The 23,552-nt window shown below is 48.0% G+C and overlaps 1 protein-coding gene across 1 annotated transcript in view; it reads left to right on the forward strand.

Annotated features, from left to right (window-relative positions):
- LOC132390692 (cGMP-dependent 3',5'-cyclic phosphodiesterase) overlaps positions 1–23,552 on the forward strand; it is a 345,293-nt gene that overhangs the window by 92,049 nt on the left and 229,692 nt on the right. Inside the window, exon 3 of the mRNA XM_059963249.1 lies at positions 13,368–13,616. Within this exon, the coding sequence (XP_059819232.1) occupies positions 13,368–13,616 (249 nt within the window). The remainder of the gene's footprint in view (positions 1–13,367; positions 13,617–23,552) is intronic.

The following is a 23,552-nucleotide window of genomic DNA, read 5'->3' on the forward strand; positions in this document are numbered from 1 at the left end:
CTTCATTCTCCTACACTCGGAGAGGAACGTAAGTTCCAGCCTGCTCAACCTCTTTCCCTAACTCATAACTGCATTCTGTTACTGTCTTACCTCAATGCACTGTGTAATGATTTGATCTGTACGAACACTATGCAAGACAAACTCTTCTCTGTATCTCAGTACACGGGACATTAATAATCCAATTGCAATTCCAAGAGTACTGAACGGCTCCCTAGTTTTCGCCTGCTATCTGGGTGCCCTCCAACCAGGTGGCATGAATATCAATTTCACCTTCTGATGAACAATTACCACCCCTCCCCCTTCCCAACTTCTTCTCACTTGCCTATTACTTCCCCCGGGTTCCCTCCTTCTTCCCCTTCTCACATGACCCACTCTGCTCTCCTATCAGATTCTTTCCTCTACAGCCCTTGACCTTTCCCACCCACCAGTCTTCACCTATCACCTTCCAGCTAGCCTCCTCCCCGTCCCCCTCCCCCCACCTTTTTGTTTGGGTATCTTCCCCCTTCCTTTCCAGTCCTGAGGTGGTGTCTTGATCTGCAGGGTCGACTGTTTATTCCATAGATACTGCCAGACCTGCTGAGTTCCTCTAGCATTCTGTGCATGTTGCTTTGGATTTCCAGCATCTGCAGAGTGTGGTTCCCCACTCTGATAAGGTGGGCACTTGACCTCACTGTTTACCTTGTCAAGGCCTTTTGCACCTTTCTGTCTGCCTGCACTGCACCTTCTCAGTCCCTGTAACAGTTTATTGCTATTATTTTACCTTGTTTTTCCTCGATGCCTTGTTTACCTTGTTCTGCCTCGGGTAGCAGAGTGGAGATATGTCTCTACCAACGGGGGTGCAAGCTGCTTCTTCCCCCTGCTGACCGGCAGGCCACCCTTGGGCCCCCCACCCCACCCAGTCAGGGTCACGCGAAGTCATGGGAGCAGGTGGTGGACGGTCGTACGAGTAGCCGGTGCAGATCACATCCTGGTTATGTAATCACTGACGCCAGGCAGACAATTTCTGAAGAGTATTGATAATGGCCGGGGTCACCCGTCTTGTAAAGACACTGCCCAGAAGAGGCAATGGCAAACCACTTCTGTAGAAAAATTTACCAAGAACAATCACAGTCATGGAAAGACCATGATCACCCACACCATACAACACGGCACAAAATAAACAAAGCTGCACGCATTGTAATGAATTGATCAGTATGTATGGTATGGAAGACGAGGTTAGTACATCTGACTACACAACTCCAATTTGCCGGCATTTGGCTCTGGACTTTTCCTATCCATTTACCTGTCCAACTGTCTTTTAAGTGTTGTTGATATACCTGCCTCAACCACTTCCCCTGGCCAATCGTTCCATATACACACCACCCTCTGGGTGAAAAAATTGCCCTTAAAGATTTCTTTAAAATGTCCCCCTTCCAACATTACCTCTTATTTTTTTTTAACAGCTGCTCCGACCAGCCACTGCTCTGAGCAGGAAATTTTTGCACAGCTGAAATCTGCCTGGTACTTTGACATGATAGAAAAGAAAATTCCAGCTGGGTGGCAATGAAGGCTATGTGCGTGGGAGCATTTCAGTTACTATGCGGCAGCCTGGAGGGAACACGTGCCCTTGGGTTTATTTTATTTAGAGATACTGATGAAACAGACACGTTCAGCCTACCTAGCCGCGATGCCCAGCAACCCGCCTATTTAACTATAAAACTCTCAGTTGTTTGGGAGTGTCGGCAACTGTGACATCATCATGGCTACAGCATACTAAAATCGACGAGTCCTGATGTCAATCACCATCACTATGGTGACAGCTCTCCATTAGTAGGGAAAACAGCCTACTCTGATTGGTAGCACTCATTCGATCTTCCTGTGTAAGGCTTTCAGGAGGCTGTTCAACACATGAATATAAGGCCATAAGACACAGGAGCAGAATCCGTCCATTTGGCCCATTGAGTCTTCTCAGCCAATTTAAAGCTGTTGACCTTCTCCACCACTGATCAGCTAGTGTGGATGGGCAGATGTTCACCCTCTTTCCCCTTCCTGAATCAACAATCAACTCTTTAGGCCATGATACACAGCTGCAGAATTAGACCATTCAGCCCATCGAGTCTGCACCACCATTCCATCATGGCTGATTTATCCCTCTCAAACCCATTCCCCTGATAAAAGATTAGCTTTATTTGTCACATGTACAGTGCCTGTAAAAAGTATTCAACCCCCCCCCCCCCCGGAAGTTTTCATGTTTTATTGTTTTACAACATTGAATCACAGTGGATTTAATTTGGCATTTTTCTGACACTGATCAACAGAAAAAGACTCTTTCATGTCAAAGTAAAAACAGATCAGTGCAGTCAAGATGTTTCAATTGATTGTAGTAAAAATACACCTGTATCTGGAAGGTCCAGCTGCTGGTGAGTCAGTATCCTGGCAAAAACTACACCATGAAGACACTCCAAGCCACTTCACGAAAAGGTTATTGAAAAGCACAAGTCGGGAGATGGATGTAAGAAGTAAGATGTAAGATGGAAGATCTAAGTCACTGAATATCCCTTGGAGTACAGTTAAGTCAATCATCAAGAAATGGAAAGTATATGGCACATCTGTAAATCTGCCTAGAACAGGCTGTCCTCAAAAACTGAGTGACCGTGTAAGAAGAGGACCAGTGAGGGAGGCCACGAAGAGGCCACGAAGAACTCTGGAGGAGTTACGAGTTTCGGTGGCTGAGTTGGGAGAGACTGCACATACAACAACTGTTGCCCGGGTGCTTCACCAGTCACAGCTTTATGGGAGAGTGGCAAAGAGAAAGCCACTGTTGAAAGCACAAAATCTCACTAGAGTTTGCGAGAAGGCATGTGGGAGACTCTGAAGTCAGCTGGAAGAAGGTTCTATGGTCTGATGAAACCAAAAGTGAGCTTTTTGGCCATCAGAGATTAAATGCTATGTTTGGTGTAAGCCAAACATCGCACATCATTTAAAGCACACCATCCCTACTGTGAACCACGGTGGTGGCTGCATCATGCTGTGGGGATGCTTCACTGCAGCAGGCCCTGGAAGGCTTGTGATGGGAGAGGGTAAAATGCATGCAGCAAAATACAGAGAAATCCCATGATAGTGGAGTCTAGGACAAGAGGGCACAACTTCAGGATTGAAGGACGTCCATTTAGAACAGAAATGTTGAGAAATTACTTTAGTCAGATGATAGTAAATCTGTGGAATTTGTTGCCTGAAGTGGCTGTGGAGGCCAACTCGTTGGGTGTATTTAAGGCAGAGATGGATAGGTTCTTGATTAGCCAGGGCATCAAAGGATATGGGGAGAAAGCAGGGGAGTGAGGATGACTGGAAGAATTGGATCAGCTAATGATTGAATGGTGTAGCAGACTTGATGGGCTGAAAGGCCTACTTCTGCTCCTATATCTTATGGTCTTAAATTCTGGAGGAAAACGAGAACTGAGACTTGGGAGACTATTTGTTTTCCAGCAAGACAACATCCCTGAGCATAAAGCCAAAGCTACACAGGAATGGCTTAAAAACAACAAAGTTAATGTCCTAGAGTGGCTAAGTCACAGTCCAGTCCTCAATCCAATTAAGAATGATCCCCTTGCAATCTGACAGTGTTGAGCAGTTTTGTAAAGAAGAATGGGGAAAAATTGCAGTGTCCAGATGTACAAAGCTGATAGAGACCTATCCACACAGACTCAAGTCTGTAATTGCTGCCAAAGGTGCATCTACTAAATAAGGACTTGAAGGGAGTGAATAATTATGCAATTGATTATTTTGTGTTTAATAATGTAATAAGTTTAGAGCAATTTGTAGAAATTTGTTTTCACTTTGACACAAAAGAGTTCTTTCTGTTGATCAGTGTCAAATAAGCCAACTTAAATCCACTGTGATTTAATGCTATAAAACATGAAAACTTCCAACGGAGGGTGAATAAGGCTTTCAGAAAACCTTTGATAAGGTCCCACATAAGAGATTAGTGGGCAAAATTAGAGCACATGATATTGGGACATGGATAGAAAATTGGTTGGCAGACAGGAAACAAAGAGTAAGGATTAATGGGTCCCTTTCAGAATGGCAGGCAGTATCTAGTGGGGTACTGCTAGGCTTGGTGCTGGGACCGCAGCTATTTACAATATACATTAATAATTTAGATGAAGGGATTAAAAGTAACATTAGCAAATTTGCAGATGACACAAAGCTGAGTAGCAGTATGAAAAGTCAGGAGGATGTTATGAGAATGCTGGGTGACTTGGACAGGTTGGGTGAGTGGGCAGATGCATGGCAGATGCAGTTTAATGAGGATAAATGTGAGGTTATCCACTTTGGTGGCAAGAACAGGAAGACCTCTGCTGTGCCTATTGTCTTGTTTATTATTTATTGTAATGCTTGCACTGTTCTGTGTACTTTATGCAGTCCTGGGTAGGTCTGTAGTCCAGTGTAGTTTTTGTGTTGGTTTACATAGTTCAGTGTAGTTTTTGTGTTGTCCATGGTCCTGAAAAACATTGCCTCCTTTTTACTGTGTACTGTACCAGCAGCTATGGTTGAAACGACAATAAAAAACAACTTGACTTGACTTGAGATTACTATCTGAATGGTGTCAAGTTAGGAAAAGGGGAAGTACAATGAGATCTAGGTGTCCTTGTTCGTCAGTCACTAAAATTAAGACATGCAGATACAGCAGGCAGTGAAGAAAGCTAATGGCATGTTAGCCTTCATAACAAGGGGAGTTGAGTATAGGAGCAAAGAGGTCCTTCTGCAGTTGTACAGGGCCCTGGTGAGACCACATCTGGTGTATTGTGTGTAGTTTTGGTCTCCAAATTTGAGGAAGGACATTCTTGCCATTGAGGGAGTGCAGCGTATGTTCACGAGGTTAATTCACAGGATGGTGGGACTGTCATATGTTGAAAGATTGGAGCGACTGGGCTTGTAAACAGTGGAATTTAGAAGGATGAGAGAGGATTTGATTGAAACACGTAAGATTATTAAGGGATTGCACATGCTAGAGGCAGGAAACATGTTCCCGATGTTGGGGGAGTCCAGAACCAGAGGCCACAGTTTAAGAATAAGGGGTAGGCCATTTAGAACAGAGTTGAGGAAAAACTTTTTCACCCAGGGAGTCGTGGATCTGTGGAATGCTCTGCCTCAGAAGGCAGTGGAGGCCAATTCTCTAGATGTTTTCAAGAAAGAGTTAGAGCTCTTAAAGATAGTGGAGTCAAGGGATATGGGGAGAAGGCAGGAATGGGGTACTGATTGTGTATGATCAGCCATGATCACATTGAATGGCGGTGCTGGCTCAAAGGGCTGAATGGCCTACTCCTGCACCTACTGTCTACTTTCATAGGCACTGTACATTGAAATATACAGTGAAATGCATTATTTGTGTCAGAAACCTGCACGATCTTGGAATTTGCTGGGGGCAGCTCCAAAGTGTTACCATGCTTCCAGTGCCCAAATAGCATTTCCTGAAGTCACTGATTCTTTGGAATATGGGAGGAAAGCCACACTATGATGGGCTAGCAAGGGGATTAGTGGCATCCCTGTTAACTGGACCTGCATACTGCACAAAGGTGTTCACCTCATTCCATCACTCACCTGGTCACTATATCTCACAAGTGTTTCCCAAATTTAAATTGTAGACAGTGATTGAGAGAAGAAAGATTTACTCTCTGTCTGACTTGTGCTCTGAGTGTAAATGATGGGACAGAGTAGGGGAAGCTTCACTCTGTATCTGACCTTGTGAGTATGTGATGGGACGGTGTAGAGGGAGGTTCACTCTGTGTCTGACACTGGGAGTGTGTGATGGGACAGTGTGGAGGGAGTTTCACTCTGTGTCTGACCCTGGGAGTGTGAGATGGGACAGTGTGGAGGGAGTTTCACTCTGTGTCTGACCCTGGGAGTGTGTGATGGGACAGTGTAGAGTGAGCTTCACTCTGTGTCTGACCCTGGGAGTGTGTGATGGGACAGTGTGGAGGGAGCTTCACTCTGTGTCTGACCCTGGGAGTGTGTGATGGGACAGTGTAGAGGAAGCTTCCCTCTGTGTCTGACCCTGGGAGTGTGTGATGGGACAGTGTAGAGGGAGCTTCACTCTGTGTCTGACCCCGGAAGTGTGTGATGGGACAGTGTAGAGGGAGCTTCACTCTGTGTCTGACCCCGGAAGTGTGTGATGGGAGTGTAGAGGGAGCTTCACTCTGTGTCTGACACTGGGAGTGTGTGATGGGACAGTGTGGAGGGAAATTCACTCAGTGTCTGACCCTGGGAGTGTGTGATGGGACAGTGTAGAGGAAGCTTCACTCTGTGTCTGACCCCGGGAGTGTGTGATGGGACAGTGTAGAGGGAGCTTCACTCTGTGTCTGACCCCGGGCATGTGTGATGGGACGGTGTGGGGGGAGATTCACTCTGTGTCTGACCCTGGGAGTGTGTGATGGGACAGTGTAGAGGAAGTTTCACTCTGTGTCTGACCACGGGAGTGTGTAATGGGACAGTGTGGAGGGAGATCCACTCTGTGTCTGACCCCGGGCGTGTGTGATGGGACAGTGTGGAGGGAGTTTCACTCTGTGTCTGACCCCGGGCGTGTGTGATGGGACGGTTTAGAGGGAGTTTCACACTGCATGAAGTTCAGCTTTGGGACTGGTGGCTGAAGGCTTTCAGCTTCAATTAGCTTTTAAGGTTTGAAGTGAATTGAAATGAGATGTGTATTTGCGAAATTAAATTCTGTTTCCAAGGGAACGGACCTGCTATTCCTCGCCATCCCTGTGGAACGTTCAGTATGTTCTGACTTGGTACTTGAGTTGGATGCCTGTCACTGTTGGGTGAAGGAGCAGTTAACTGATTGTTCTTGTGGGTTGATGCCATTTGTTATCCACTCTCCCCACCCACTGAATCTGATCCCATAGTCCACGGAAACCGTCCCTTGTCACCAAATGTCCCCACCCACTGAATCCCCTCCACAGCCTACAGACTCTCTTCCCCATCACCAGCTCTCCCCACCCACAGAATCCCCTCCCCCATCACCAGCTCTCCCCGCACACAGAATCCCCTCCCCCATCACCAGCTCTCCCCACACACAGAATCCCCTCCCCCATCACCAGCTCTCCCCGCACACAGAATCCCCTCCCCCATCACCAGCTCTCCCCGCACACAGAATCCCCTCCCCCATCACCAGCTCTCCCCGCACACAGAATCCCCTCCCCCATCACCAGCTCTCCCCCCACACAGAATCCCCTCCCCCATCACCAGCTCTCCCCGCACACAGAATCCCCTCCCCCATCACCAGCTCTCCCCGCACACAGAATCCCCTCCCCCATCACCAGCTCTCCCCGCACACAGAATCCCCCATCACCAGCTCTCCCCGCACACAGAATCCCCTCCCCCATCACCAGCTCTCCCCGCACACAGAATCCCCTCCCCCATCACCAGCTCTCCCCGCACACAGAATCCCCTCCCCCATCACCAGCTCTCCTTGCACACAGAATCCCCTCCCCCATCACCAGCTCTCCCCGCACACAGAATCCCCTCCCCCATCACCAGCTCTCCCCGCACACAGAATCCCCTCCCCCATCACCAGCTCTCCCCGCACACAGAATCCCCTCCCCCATCACCAGCTCTCCCCGCACACAGAATCCCCTCCCCCATCACCAGCTCTCCCCGCACACAGAATCCCCTCCCCCATCACCAGCTCTCCCCGCACACAGAATCCCCTCCCCCATCACCAGCTCTCCCCGCACACAGAATCCCCTCCCCCATCACCAGCTCTCCCCGCACACAGAATCCCCTCCCCCATCACCAGCTCTCCCCGCACACAGAATCCCCTCCCCCATCACCAGCTCTCCCCGCACACAGAATCCCCTCCCCCATCACCAGCTCTCCCCGCACACAGAATCCCCTCCCCCATCACCAGCTCTCCCCGCACACAGAATCCCCTCCCCCATCACCAGCTCTCCCTGCACACAGAATCCCCTCCCCCATCACCAGCTCTCCTTGCACACAATCCCCTCCCCCATCACCAGCTCTCCCCGCACACAGAATCCCCTCCCCCATCACCAGCTCTCCCCGCACACAGAATCCCCTCCCCCATCACCAGCTCTCCCCGCACACAGAATCCCCTCCCCCATCACCAGCTCTCCCCGCACACAGAATCCCCTCCCCCATCACCAGCTCTCCCCGCACACAATCCCCTCCCCCATCACCAGCTCTCCCTGCACACAGAATCCCCTCCCCCATCACCAGCTCTCCTTGCACACAATCCCCTCCCCCATCACCAGCTCTCCCCGCACACAGAATCCCCTCCCCCATCACCAGCTCTCCCCGCACACAGAATCCCCTCCCCCATCACCAGCTCTCCCCGCACACAGAATCCCCTCCCCCATCACCAGCTCTCCCCGCACACAGAATCCCCTCCCCCATCACCAGCTCTCCCCGCACACAGAATCCCCTCCCCCATCACCAGCTCTCCCCGCACACAGAATCCCCTCCCCCATCACCAGCTCTCCCCGCACACAGAATCCCCTCCCCCATCACCAGCTCTCCCCGCACACAGAATCCCCTCCCCCATCACCAGCTCTCCCCCCACACAGAATCCCCTCCCCCATCACCAGCTCTCCCCGCACACAGAATCCCCTCCCCCATCACCAGCTCTCCCCGCACACAGAATCCCCTCCCCCATCACCAGCTCTCCCCGCACACAGAATCCCCCATCACCAGCTCTCCCCGCACACAGAATCCCCTCCCCCATCACCAGCTCTCCCCGCACACAGAATCCCCTCCCCCATCACCAGCTCTCCCCGCACACAATCCCCTCCCCCATCACCAGCTCTCCTTGCACACAATCCCCTCCCCCATCACCAGCTCTCCCCGCACACAGAATCCCCTCCCCCATCACCAGCTCTCCCCGCACACAGAATCCCCTCCCCCATCACCAGCTCTCCCCGCACACAGAATCCCCTCCCCCATCACCAGCTCTCCTTGCACACAGAATCCCCTCCCCCATCACCAGCTCTCCCCGCACACAGAATCCCCTCCCCCATCACCAGCTCTCCCCGCACACAGAATCCCCTCCCCCATCACCAGCTCTCCCCGCACACAGAATCCCCTCCCCCATCACCAGCTCTCCCCGCACACAGAATCCCCTCCCCCATCACCAGCTCTCCCCGCACACAGAATCCCCTCCCCCATCACCAGCTCTCCCCGCACACAGAATCCCCTCCCCCATCACCAGCTCTCCCCGCACACAGAATCCCCTCCCCCATCACCAGCTCTCCCCGCACACAGAATCCCCTCCCCCATCACCAGCTCTCCCCGCACACAGAATCCCCTCCCCCATCACCAGCTCTCCCCGCACACAGAATCCCCTCCCCCATCACCAGCTCTCCCCGCACACAGAATCCCCTCCCCCATCACCAGCTCTCCCCGCACACAGAATCCCCTCCCCCATCACCAGCTCTCCCTGCACACAGAATCCCCTCCCCCATCACCAGCTCTCCTTGCACACAATCCCCTCCCCCATCACCAGCTCTCCCCGCACACAGAATCCCCTCCCCCATCACCAGCTCTCCCCGCACACAGAATCCCCTCCCCCATCACCAGCTCTCCCCGCACACAGAATCCCCTCCCCCATCACCAGCTCTCCCCGCACACAGAATCCCCTCCCCCATCACCAGCTCTCCCCGCACACAATCCCCTCCCCCATCACCAGCTCTCCCTGCACACAGAATCCCCTCCCCCATCACCAGCTCTCCTTGCACACAATCCCCTCCCCCATCACCAGCTCTCCCCGCACACAGAATCCCCTCCCCCATCACCAGCTCTCCCCGCACACAGAATCCCCTCCCCCATCACCAGCTCTCCCCGCACACAGAATCCCCTCCCCCATCACCAGCTCTCCCCGCACACAGAATCCCCTCCCCCATCACCAGCTCTCCCCGCACACAGAATCCCCTCCCCCATCACCAGCTCTCCCCGCACACAGAATCCCCCCCCCATCACCAGCTCTCCCCGCACACAGAATCCCCTCCCCCATCACCAGCTCTCCCCGCACACAGAATCCCCTCCCCCATCACCAGCTCTCCTTGCACACAATCCCCTCCCCCATCACCAGCTCTCCCCGCACACAAGAGTCCCCTCCCTCAGCCCACGGCGACTCTTCCTGTACACTCTACTTTTCTGTAAGTTACAATAAGAAATATATTTTAAGAATCTGATGGGGGAGGGGAAGAAGCTGTTCCTAAAACATTGAGGGTGTGTCTTCAGACTCCTGTGCCTCCTGCTTGATGGTAGCAATGAGAAGAGGGCATATCCTGGATGGTAACGGTTCATAATGATGGAGTTTGCCTTTTTGAGGCATCTCCTTTTGAAGATGTCCATGATGCTGGGGAGGCTGGTGCCCATGATGGAACTTGCAGAATTTACATCTTTCTGTAGCTGTTCCAATCCCGTGCAGTGGCCCCTCCAGACCAGATGATGTTGCAACCAGTTAGAACATTCTCCACAGCACATATGAAGAAAGTTGCTAGAGTATTTAGTGACATACCAAGATTTCTCAAGCTCAGTGAAATATAGCTGCTGTCATGCCTTCTTCATAAATGGATCAGTGTTTTGGGCCGAGTATTGATCCTCAGATATGTTGACACCCAAGAACTTGAAGCTGCTGACCTCTCTATGAGGACTTGTGTGAATTCACTTGACTTCACAGTATTCCTCTGCTCTGGGAGACACTCCACTACCCTGGCAACCTCTCTCTGAATGTTATAGGCTGTCACCTTTTGATTCCATTCTAAGGAAATATGTAGTTCAGTTGGGTTAATTCCAAATATGAGGAAGAGCACAGATTTGACATGTTGTGACAAACTTCTGTAGGTGCACGGTGAAGAGTGTGCCATGGCCTGGAATGAAAACACCAATGTCCAAGAACGGTAATGTGTACAAGATGTAGTGGACACAGCCCAGTTCATCACGAGTAAAGCCCTCCCCACCTTTGAACACATCTACAAGGAGCAATGCCATATTAAGCAGCATCCATCATCAGACACCATCACCATCTAGGTCATGTTCTCTTCTCACTCCCGCCATCAGGATGGAGGTACAGGAGCCTCAGGACTCACACCACCAGGTTCAGGAACAGTTATTACCCCTCAACCATCAGGATCCTGAACCAGGGGGGTAACTTCACTCACCCCAACACTGAACCAATTCTACAACCGATGGACTCACTTTCAAGGACTCTACAGACCATGTTCTCAGAATTATTTATTAATATTGTTTATTTTTTCAGCTCCAGCTGGTAAAACCCGAGGTACGGGCAGAATCAAGCACACTCATTTCTCAATTGCTGGGAAATTTCAGACTATTCTCGTGGTGATTAGTATTGTAGCTTTCTGAAGATTTACATAAATATTGCTGTGTCAGCCTAATTGTTTAATACTATTGTGTAGGGACTTTGGGATGATACCAATTGTAGATATTACTATTGGGACAATGTATCCTCTATTCATGTTCCCTAGTCTTTCAATTTCCTCTTTTCATTCAGCATATTTCTCATATTTTTCAGTTGCTGATTTCTGTACATTGTGTGTGTTTGGAATGGCCATATCTACCAAGTAAATTATTTTTGTTTGTTCATCCTGTATTATTTTGTCCAGATGGATATTATAGATTGTCCTGTCTGTAATAACTGATCAGTCATAATATAATTTGTGGGACTCCGACTCTAAAACTGGATCAGGCTTGTATTTATAGTAAGGAACGGTTTCTTTTATGAATTTGTATTTTAAAACAAGATTTTGGTTAACAATGGTTCCCACTTGCTTTTGTTTGTGTAAGTAATCAGATTGAGTTAAACTGCCGCATGATCCTGTAACCAGTTGGATTGTTTCTGGTTTCCTGCTACATTTTCTGCATTTATTGTCTTGAATTTGTTGTTTTTTTTTGTTATGTATTTTTGAAGTTATTTGTATTAACCTGTATTGCCACAAGGAGCCCGTCTGTTTCTGGAAAAAGGTCTCCAACTCAGAGCCAGGCGTTTGACGCTTCCTTATTGACATCTAGTCTGCTCAGATCATGAGGATGTCGAGTATTATTATTTTTATTATTATTATTTGTTTTTGTATTTGCACAGTTTGTCTTCTTTTGCACCTTAGTTGCTTGTCCATCTTTGTGTGTAATCATTCATTCTATTGTATTTCTTTGTTCTACTGTAAGACAATGAATCTAAGAGTATGATGACATGTATGTGCTTTGATAATAAATTCACTTTGATCTTTGAAATCCATTGGATTTTTTCCTGAGACTTTTGCACTTACAGAATCTCTTATTGCCTCCAAAGGGTTAACCCAGGAGATTAAATAGGGGGAGACATGTTGTTCCCGGGGTATTGGCTTGGCCTGAGCCTCTCAGGCAAGCTGAAAGGCAGTGTAAAATTAAAATGTCAGAACGCATTATATGATGGTTCTGTGGAGTGTCAGAGGCTGCGTCTCCTGGTGGGGAACAGCAGGGAACAGGACGGATTTCATCCAAGATCTCAGCTTGGTAATGCTCTTGATATTAATTTCCTGGGTAAAATTGGATGAGTCCTGGCTCAGTCACTGCGAAGGAGCAATTTCTCCACCCCCAGCCCCTCTTGTGAGCATTCCACTCAATGTGTTCTAGATACCAACATTCATTAATTGTTGGAGGAGACAGGTGTCGCAGAAATGCAGTTGGTCGCTTGGCAATGAAGGTTCGACCTGCATTTATCTGGCACTTATCTACTTCAGTGCAAAAAACAAAACAGATGGGGCTCGTCAGCCATGGTTGGCAGCTCATCTCGGAGAAGGAAAACTCCGATCTCAAGCCTCCGCTGCCTTGCAGCTATACCCACTCATGGGGAAGGCTTCAGGAGTAAATCCTGAGGGAAAACGCAGAGCTGGAGTCCCTAGGGCAGTCCTACATTGAGTTCAGTGCTGACTGGCGACTCCCGCAAAGCCACCGATGCTGAACTCTGTCGCTCTCTGCCATTCCTCTCCAAGCAGCTGATGAATCCAAAGGAACGGCAGAGACCGACAGATGAAAAGAGCTGAAAGAACTTAGCAGGTTAAGTAGCACCTACGGAGAGGAATAAATAGTCAATATTGCATGCTGAGACCCTGATGAAGGGTCTGTGCCTGAAACCTCAACTGTTTACACTTCTCCATAGATGCTGCCTAATCTGCTGAGTTCCACCAGCATTTTGTGTGTGTTTCTTGTGATGCAACCTGTCATGATGTTTTCCACTGTGCATCTAAAGAAGTTGGTAAACTTCTGGGTTTCATGCTAGATCTACAAAAACTTCTAAGAAAACAGAGGGTGTGGCCTGCCCGGTCTAACCATGGTGGGTTCGTGCTTTCTGACGGCTTGTGTTGATATTCTAGAACAGCGGTGAACATCCCGACTCGGGTGCAGAGAGAGAGGCAGAGAATGCAGCTGTGAAGGACGGGAGGAAGTGTCGCAGGAAAGGAAAAGAGAGAAGTAAGGACAGGGAGAGAGGCACAGAGACCTTCACAGAGTGCCAGCACAGGTGTGAGCAGCAACAAGACCAGAAAGTACAGAGACAGGTGAAGACACTGCCGAACTTTGAGAGTGCCTGTGCGATTTCCACACAACCCTATACTGCTCAAGAGGTGAGGTTCAAGGGTGGTCGGGTTGGGATGTGGCAGGAGGGAGGGGAGTGGCAGGGGCATTTGAACCACACAGGAAAGTGTTACATAGAGCACAGTACAGGCCCTACGGCCCACGATAATGTGTCAACCTTTGAACCTACTCAAAGATCAATCTTATACACAAGAGGTTCTGCAGATGCTGAAAATTCAGAGTGACACATTCAAGATGCTGGAGGAGCCCAGCAGCATCCATTGAGGGGAATAAACTGTTGATGTTCTGGGCAGAGACCCTTCATCAGGATCAATCTAACCCTTCCCTCCTACATGGCTTAAGAGTCTCTGAAACGTCCCTCATGTATCTGGCTCTACCCCCATCCCTGGCAGAGCATGCCAGGCACCTACCAATCAGAGTTTTTTAAAAAAATCTGATTCCTAAGTGGACATTGAACCCATCAACACTACCTCACCTTGTTCTTTCTATATGATCATGTATCGTACCGCTGCTGCTGCTAAGTTAACAAATTTCGCGATGCATGCCGGTGATAATAAACGGATTCTGATTCTAACCAGGGTTTTCTAGAGCTGCAATGTTACCTCACGGCTCTTGAACTCAATCCCCCGAGTACTAAAAGCCAACACACCAAACGCCATCTTAAGCACCTTATTGCCTTGTGCGGTAAGTGGTATCAAATTGTGGCAGAGATTCTATCATCTTCTGCCCTTTGTCACCTCCCAGCATCTGACTCCACTCCCACGCTTTCTCCACCCCCATCTGCCTATCACTCCCCCTCAATTGTACCTCCCTATCACTTGCCACTGCTTATAGAGTCATAAAATTTAACAGCCCAGGAAAAGACCATTTGGCCCATACGTGTCTGTGCTGACCCGGTGTTCTTTCTTCACCCTTTTCTCTTTCCTCTTTATACCAGCTATCTGCCACTGTGCTTTCCAGTCCTGATGAAGGGTCTCAACAGGATGTGTGAAATGTCCATTTACCCCACAGATTATATAAGATGTAGGAGCAGGAGCAGAATTATGGCACTCAAGTCATCGAGTCTGCTCCGCCATTCCATCATGGCTGATTTATTACCCCGCCCAACCCCATTCTCCTGCCTTCTCCCCGTGACTTTCAACACCCTGACTAATCAGGAGCCTACCAACCACCACTTTAAATATAAGTTCAAAGTAAGATATGTGATTGGAGTTCATAAACATCACCACACACTACCCTGAGATTCTTTTCCTGTGGGCTTACGTAGCAAATCTATAGAACAGCATCTGTAAACTAAACGAATGGTGCAACTACAGATATAAGTAAATAGCAATAAATAACCAGCATGAAATAACAAGATAAAATATCCTTAAATGAGGGTAGTTATCCCAGTGACTTGATTTTCACAACTGTCTGTGGCAATTAATTCTACAGATTCATCACCCTCTGGCTAAAGAAATTCCTCCTCATCTCCGTTCTCTGTTCTGAATTCTTTATTCTGAGGCTGTGCCCTCTAGTCCTGGTCTCCCCATTATAGGAAACATCCTCTTCACATCCACTCCATCTAAGCATTTCAATACTCAATAAGTTTCAGTGAGATCCCTCCTCATTCTTCTAAGCTCTAATGAATACATGCCCAGATGCTGCCTGACCTGCTGAGTTCCTCCAGCACGTTTCGTGTGTTGCTCCAGATTCCAGCGCTGGCAGTCTCTAGTGTCCCTGTCATTTCTTTTTTTAAACTCCAACTAAATATTTGCATTGAGCCTTGGTCTCAGTGTAAAAATTATGGAAAAAGCGGTTAAAGGATTGTACACAAGGCCAGTAAGGGAAATGGGAGATTTGGTGAGCTCTGAAGTAAAAGAAAACTGAAAAGCTTTAAAGTTTCAGAATGTGTTGATTAAGTAAAAACAAAGTTAAAGATTTAATATTAGCTTTATTTGTCATACATACTGTGGGTGGTATTAACCATATAACAATTGGTTGGTTGTATAATGTCTCCGACGATGATAGGAGACCTCGTGGGAGAGTTTTTAAGGTGAAAAGCCATTACACGGGGGCAGTTCCACTCTCTTGACCACGACTCCAGCGGTATGAACAAGTGTCACAAACTGAGGTCTTCCTTGGTTGCAGTGGATAACTATGATGTCTTCTGGGCCTCGTCATGCCCTTCGCTCTCCATGAAGTGTTGCAGAACTGTCTTCCTGGTCATTGCATCTCACTGTAGATCTCATCCAACCAGTCCCCTGAGCTGACCTTGCATGCTAGTACAGGTATCTCCCTATCTCACCAGGGTATGAGGCTCACCAGCTACCCTCACCTGGTTTAGCCCATCTATTGAAATGGCGGACCAGGATGCAGCTACTGTCACATGCAAATGGCTACTCAGAGCCAAAGGTGAGAGCTGAGTGTCTGGTGGGGACCAAAGGTGAGTGAGCTGCCCCAGAATGGACACGACAAACGAGAGAATCTGCAGATGCTGGAAATCCAGGCAACACGCACAAAATGCTGGAGGATCTCAGCAGGTCAGGCAGCATCCATGGAAAAGAGGACAATCGATGTTTTCCGCCAAGACCCTTCGTCAACCCGAAATGTCGACTCTACTTTTTTCCAGAGATGCTGCCTCGCCTGCTGAGTTCCTCCAGCATTTTGTGTGTGTGTTGGACACGACAAGCCCCTTCACCAGATGTGCTACCCCTCCCTGGACACCCCGTGCATACTGTACATTGCAACATACAAATAAAATGTGTTGTTTCTGTTAACACCAACATGGGGCAGCCCGAAAGTGTGGCCGTGCTTCTGGCGCTGATATAGCATATCCACAACTCGCTAATCCTAACCCGTATGTCTTTGGACTGTGGGATAAAACCATATCACTCAGAGGAAACCCACACGGTCACAGGGAGAACATATACTCTCCTTACAGATGGTGGGGAAATTGAACGATAGCTGACGCTGTAAAGCATTATGCTAACCGCTACCTGTATTGTTTGAAGACACCTGCTTGGGAATTTGGGAGAAAGTCAGAATAAGTCTTCTTCCCACATGAGTGATGGGGGGTGGGGAGGTTGTCAGAGAGAATGAACATGTAGAGAAGGGTTCCCAACCTTGTGCCATGGACCAATACCAGTAAGCCAGGGGTTCCCAGTTTGGGAACCCCTGGTAGAGAGTGAAATCTTTGTTTTTCCTGCTATCCATATGGATCATTTCATCACATCAGTGCATTGAGGTAGGACAAGGAAAAATGATAACAGAATGCAGAATCAAATGGAACAGCAACGGAAAAAATGCAGCACAGGAAGATAATAAGAAGCAAGGCCATATATATTGAGGTGGATTGTGAGATTGTGTCTATTTTATTGCAGTTCAATACTCTTATAATTTCAGGGTAGGAGTTGTCCTGCAGCCTTTTGGTATGTGATTTTAGCCTCTTGAATCTTCTGCCCAATGGGATCAGGTGGTGGGGTGGAGATACATCTCTACCAGAGGAGGTATAAGGCGCTTCTTCCTTCCGCTAGTCTGCAGGTCACCTCTGAAGAGTGTTGATAGTGGCTGGGGTCACCCACCTTGTAAAGGCACAGGCCAGAGGACAGCAAGGGCAAACCACTTCAGCAGAAACATTTTCCAAGAACAATCATGGTCAAAGACCTTGCTCGCTCGCATCGTACAACAAGCATATGACCCAGTGGGAGGGTGGAGAACATCCAAAGTGGGAGGGGTCTATGCTTATGCTGGCTGCTTTACCAATCCATCGTGAAGTGTAGACAGAATCCATGGAGGGGAGGCTAATTTCCGTGATGTTCTGAGCTGAGTCCGCACTCTCAGCGGTTTCTGGTCACGGGCAGAGCAGTTGCCATATCAGGTGCATCAGATAGAATGCTTTCTATGGTGCATCAATAAAAATGGGTGAGGGTAGTGTCAAGCTTCTTTAGCATCTTGAGGAGGATGAGGTGCTTGTGTGTGCCCCAGGCAATGGGGTCTTCGATGTTGGTTCAGGAAAGATTATTCCTGTAATGGATGTTTCCAATAGTAGGTTAGCCTGGGACCAGAGAGCACAGCAACAGAATAAAAGGATGACTCTTTTAAAACGGAGATGTGGTGGAGTTTCTTTAGACAGTAGTAGAAAATCTGTGGAATTTGTTGCCACAGAAGGCTGCAGAGGTCATGTCATTGGGTGTATTTAAGGCAAAGACTGATAAGTTCTTGATTGGGAAGGATTATGTGGAGAAGGCAGGAGAAAGGCAAAGAAAAATATCAGACATGATCAAAAGGCAGAACAAGCTCGATGGGCTGAATGGCCTATTTCTGCTCCTAGGTCTGTTGTGCAGCTGAATAATGCTACACCCTAGCTTGCCAATGGCCTTTGAGTGTTGTGGATTATCAAAGTCACATGTTGCATGTAAACATGGGAATTTTTTTCTAATTGAACTGTACTGCATGCACTGTAAATGTCCGTTTTGCACCGACTGTCCCATTCTAGTGCAAAGTGGTCAGTGTTGCTGTACTGAGGTAGTGTTTGGGGTTGTGCCGGTCAGTTCAAGAAGCGAATGGTTGAAGGGAAATAGCTGTTTCTGAGCCTGGCGGTGTGGGACTTCAATGATAGCTGTGAGAAGATAGCATGGCCTGGATGGACAGCATGGTCGACCTGAAGCATTCACTTGGTTTCTCTCTCCACAGATGCTGCCTGACCTGCTGAGTGGTCCAAACACTTTCTGTTTTTATTTCAGATTGCCAGCATCTGTGGTACTGTATTGCTTTGTTTCCAGCAACTAGTCACAGAACATAGGCCGGTACAGGACAGGAGCAGCCACAGTGTTGTGCTGAACCACATAAATTAGCAATCAAATGGCCAACTCAACTCATCTGCCTACACAATGTCCACATCCTTCCATTTTCCTCACATTCACTTGCCTGTCAGAATCAGGTTTAATATCACTGGCATATGTCGTGAAGTTTGTTGTTATACATGGAATAGTACAGCACAGTACTGGCCCTTCGGCCCACAATGTTGTGCCGACCCTCAAACCTGCCTTCCATATAATCCCCCACCTTAAAAAATTCCTCCATGTACCTGTCTAATTTCACTAGTGTATCTGTCTCAGGCAGTGCATTCCATGCACCAACCACTCTGAGTGAAAAACCTTCCTCTAATATCCCCCTTGAACTTCCCACCCCTTACCTTAAAGCCATGTCCTCTTGTACTGAGCAGTGGTGCCCTGGGGAAGAGGCACTGGCTGTCCACTCTGTCTATTCCTCTTAATATCCTGTACACCTCTATCATGCGGCAGCAGAACATTGCAATACATTAAAACTGTAAATTACAGCAAGCACTGTGTGTGTGTGTGTGTGTGTGTGTAAAATAAGTAGTGCAAAAAGGGAAAAGGAAGTAGTGAGGTAGTGTTCATGCGTTCAATGTCCATTCAGAAATCAGATGGCAGAGGGAAAGAAGCTGTTCTGGAATCTCTGTGTGTGTGGCTTCAGGCTCCTATACCACCCACCGATGATAGCAATGAGAAGAGGGCATGTCCAGGTGATGGGGGTCCTTGATGAAGGATGTCACCTTTTTGAGGTATTGCTCCTTGATGTCCTGAATGCTGGGGAGGCTGGTGCCCATGATGGAGCTGACTGAATTAACAACTTGTTTCTGTCTACTCCCTATGTCTCTCATAATTGTATAAACCTCAATCAGATCTCCCCAGACAGCTCCAGAGAAAATAACCCATGTTCATTCAGCCTCTTGTTATAGCACATGCCTTCTGAACCAAGCAGCATCCTGGTAACCTCTTCTGCACCCTCTCCAAATCCCCGACATCCTTCCTATAATGGGGTGACCAGAACGCTACACAATACTCCAGATGCGGCCTAACTAGAGTTTATAAAGCTGTAGCATAACATCCTGACTTTTCAACTCAATGCCTTGATTAATAAAGGTCATTGTAGAATTTTTTTTTACTGGTGAAAATGGGAGCAGGTTGTCCATTAGTGTTGGAATGTTGTGGAGCCTGGCCTTCAAGTTCAAGTATAATTGTCATTGAACCAGACATCAATACTGCTGAACACAGCCAAACGAAACAGTGTTACTCCAGGGCCAGGGTGTAAAACACAGCACCGACAGTCACACACAGCACATGGCACATATGCCACATAAGCAATAAGCATACAGTTGCACAAAAGAAAAATATAATCAATCAGCAATAAGCATACAGTTGCACAAAAGAAAAATATAATCAAAGTCCCTGAGTCCATGAATGTCGTGGCCAAGAAGAAGCCCGCGACAATCTGCAGACAAATGCAGTCCAGCTTGTCTTCTGCCGAGCAAGCATTGGAGGGCAGCCCTGATGCCAGCGTGGATGCTGCACCTGTCGTAGGCAGCTAGAACAGGCGACGTCGCGACGTGAGGCCTAGTCTGCACTGGAACTGACTTACGCAGCTCCTCTGCCATTGGTCTTGCTGATAACCCAGCGTTCTACATTCAGACAAGGGTACCTTGTACCCGATCAATGGAGTATTGACATTGGTGGAGCTGATGGTGGTTTGACTGACAGGGAACTCAGGCAGCTAGGGTAACTGGCAGCACACACTCGGTGGATTGATTCCAGCAGAGAGAGGCTGAGAGCACAAATTAATATAGCAGAGTTGAGAGTTGCTTGGTAACCAGGAGTGTAGACAGCACTAGCCTGGGGCTAGAACCTTGATGAAGAGCAAGGAACCGAGAGTGTCCTGACCAGCTGCATTACTGTGTGGTATGGGAATTGCAAGGCATCTGACTGCAAAGCCCTACAAAGGATTGTGAGGCCTGCTGAGGGGATCGGGGTCTCTCTTAGACCCATCCGAGGTATTTATCAGGAGCGCTGCATACGCTGGGCCCCTAGCATTGTCGGTGATCCCTCCCATCCATCCAGCAATCTCATTAACTCCCTACCATCAAGCAAGAAGCACCCGAATATTAGGACAAAAACTATTAGGATGCGAAACAGCTTCTTCCTCCAGGCCGTAAGACCACTGCCACCAGCCACGTATGAAGCACTAGCAGCGTTACACTGTTTACTTTTTAAGCTTGTGTCGTAAATGCACCTTATTATTTGTTAGTTTAATAGTGGTAATATTATTTTATGTGTTATGTGTCTAGGTTGTATGCACTGCATTGTACACCTTGGTCCAGAGGAATATTGTTTTGTTTGGTGGTATGCATGCGTATGGTTGAATGAGAATAAACTGAAGTTGATCTTGAAATATCCACCACTCATTGAATTGTGGGACACCAGGGGCTGAAAAATAACCTTGGTGCCAGGATAGACCTTAGATAGGGTGTTCCGGTCAGAATTGGCTAAATAAACTTGAGGGATGGAGTGCAAACATCTTAAGGAGCCAAACAGTGAGGAACTTTGGAGTACTCTGTCACTGGATGTTCTTTGATTTTTACATGAGGCATCTCAGAGCTTCCTCTTCAAATTCAATGTGATTATGGGATTGCTGTAGAACAGAGGGAGATGGGAGTACAAGTCCACACTTCTCTGAAAGCAACATTTCAGGTCGACAGATTAGATTAGCTTTACATGTCACATGTACATCGAAACACAGTGAAATGGTGTGGTTTGCGTCAACGACCAGCGCAGTCTGAGGATGTGCTGGGGGCAAGTGTCACCACACTTCTGGTGCCAACACAGCATGCTCACAAATTACTGATCCTGACTGGTAGGTCTTTGGAATGTGGGAGGAAACAAGGTCATGGGGAGAAAGTACTAACTCCTTACAGACAGCGACAGGAACTGAACCCCAACCTTACAGCTGGTGTTGTAAATCAATGAGGTAACCACTACATTACCGTGCTGCCTACGACTATCCATACAGACAAGGTTATGACACAGTGTATTGAGGTAAAACAATAACAAAATGTAGAATAAAGTTTAACAGTTACAGAGAAAGTGCAGTGCAGGTGGACAATAAGGTGCAAGATCATAATGAGGTGGACTGGGGTTCATTCAAGAGTCTAATAACAGCGGGACTGAAGCCATCTTTGAGCCTGGTGGTACATGCTTTCTGGCATTTGTTTCTTTAGCCCGATGGGAGAGGAGAGAGTGTCTGGGGTGGGTGGGATCTTTGATTACGCTGGCTGCTTTACTGAGGCAGTGAGAAGTGTAGGCAGAGTCCATGGAGTGAAGGCTGGTTTCCATAAGGTTTCTTGTGGTTATGGGAAGAGAGGTCACTAACTGTGATGCAATCAGGAAGGATGCTTTCAAAGGTACATTGATAAAAATCATGGAGAGGGTACATGAGAAATTCCTTTAGCCTCCTGAGCAAGTAGAGGCTTTGGTGAGCTTTCATATTTTTATTTAGAGATACGATTGGTGAGAGGCCCTTCCATCCCAAGAAGCCTTCGCCACCTAATTACACTCATGACCAATTAATCTACAAACCCCGATGTCTTTGGATTGTGGGAGGAATCTGGAGCACCCAGAGGAAAGCTATGCAGTCACAGAGTACATACAAAACTTCTTATAGTCAATAGTGGGAATCCAAAGCAACAAAAAATGCTGAAGGAACTCAGCAGGTCAGGCAGCATCTATGGAAATGAATAAACAGCTGATATTTTGGGCCGAGACCCTTCTTCAGAACTGGAAAGGAAGGAGGAAGATGCCAAAATTAAAAAAAAAATGTGGGTGGGGAGGGGGGGGGATAGCTGAAAGGTGATGGGTGAAGCCAGGTGGGTGGGAAAGGTAAAGGGCTGGAGAAGGAGAGGAGAGTGGACCTAAGGAGAAATGGAAGGAGGAGGGGACCCAGGGGAAGAGGGAAGGTGATAGGCAGGTGAGAAGAGGTAAGAGGCCAGAGTGGAGTGTAAAAGAAGGGGTAGGGAATTTTTTTATATCGAAAGGAGAAATGAATATTCATGCCAGCAGGTTGGAGGCTACCTAGATGAAATCTAAGCTGTTGCTCCTCCACACTGACGCTGACCTCATCGTGGCACGAGGAGGCCATGAACCAATATGTTAAAATGGGAACAGTGGGAATTGAAGCCAGGTAGCTGGTGCAGACATAGCGTTAGGGTAACGGCTACCCTACTGTGTCACTGCTTGGCTGTAGCGTCAATATGGTTGGGCCAGGACAGGCTATTGGGGAAGTTCATCCCTCTCAACCCGGCCTTTCATGAGATCCCAGTCATCCTTCTGAACTCCAGCCGAAACAGACTCCGATACCAGTCATATAACCATCATCATTAGATGGATCCACGTTACTGAGCACCGTTCTGAGCCAGAGTAACATCTTTCGGATTTTGGGAGAGGAGACATCTTGTTAAAGCTGCTCTTGCACGAGCCCCAGTCTGGCCTGGCTGCAATCTACAGTGCATGTGTCTCCAGTGGTACTTGGGGAACTGGGGACACAGCTCTGTTGGAATAACATCCAGTGCCAAATCCTACGGCTCTCTCCGTCTCTCAGGCACTGGGCACCTGAAATTGGAAGGAAGGACTCATCGCTGGTGATTGTTGTGTTCTGGGGAGATGGAGAGAAGATGTGGAAATGCATTCCTTATTACTTCAGAGTGTTCCAAAGCTGTCATGGAATTGGGATGAGGAATTAATTTATTAGAACATAGAACATTGAACACTATGACACAGTACAGGCCCTTCAGCCCACAATGTTGTGCCAACCTTTTAACCTACTCCGAGTTCAACCTAGCCCTTTCCTACCACATTATCCTCCATTTTTCTTTCATCTATGTGCCTTTGCAAGAGTCTCTTAGATGTTCCTAATATATCTGTGTCTATCACCACCCCTGGCAAGGCGTTCTGTATACCCACCACTCCACCCCTGGCAAGGCGTTCTGTATACCCACCACGCTCTGTTCTTTTTAAAGAACACTTACCACTGACAGCTCCCCTATATTTTTCTTTAACAGCCTTAGAATTATGCCCTTTTGTATTAGCCATTTGTGCCCTGGGAAAAGGCTCTCCACTCTATCAATGACTTTT

Source organism: Hypanus sabinus, chromosome 3, assembly GCF_030144855.1.
Source record: "Hypanus sabinus isolate sHypSab1 chromosome 3, sHypSab1.hap1, whole genome shotgun sequence".
Classification (NCBI taxonomy): domain Eukaryota; kingdom Metazoa; phylum Chordata; class Chondrichthyes; order Myliobatiformes; family Dasyatidae; genus Hypanus; species Hypanus sabinus.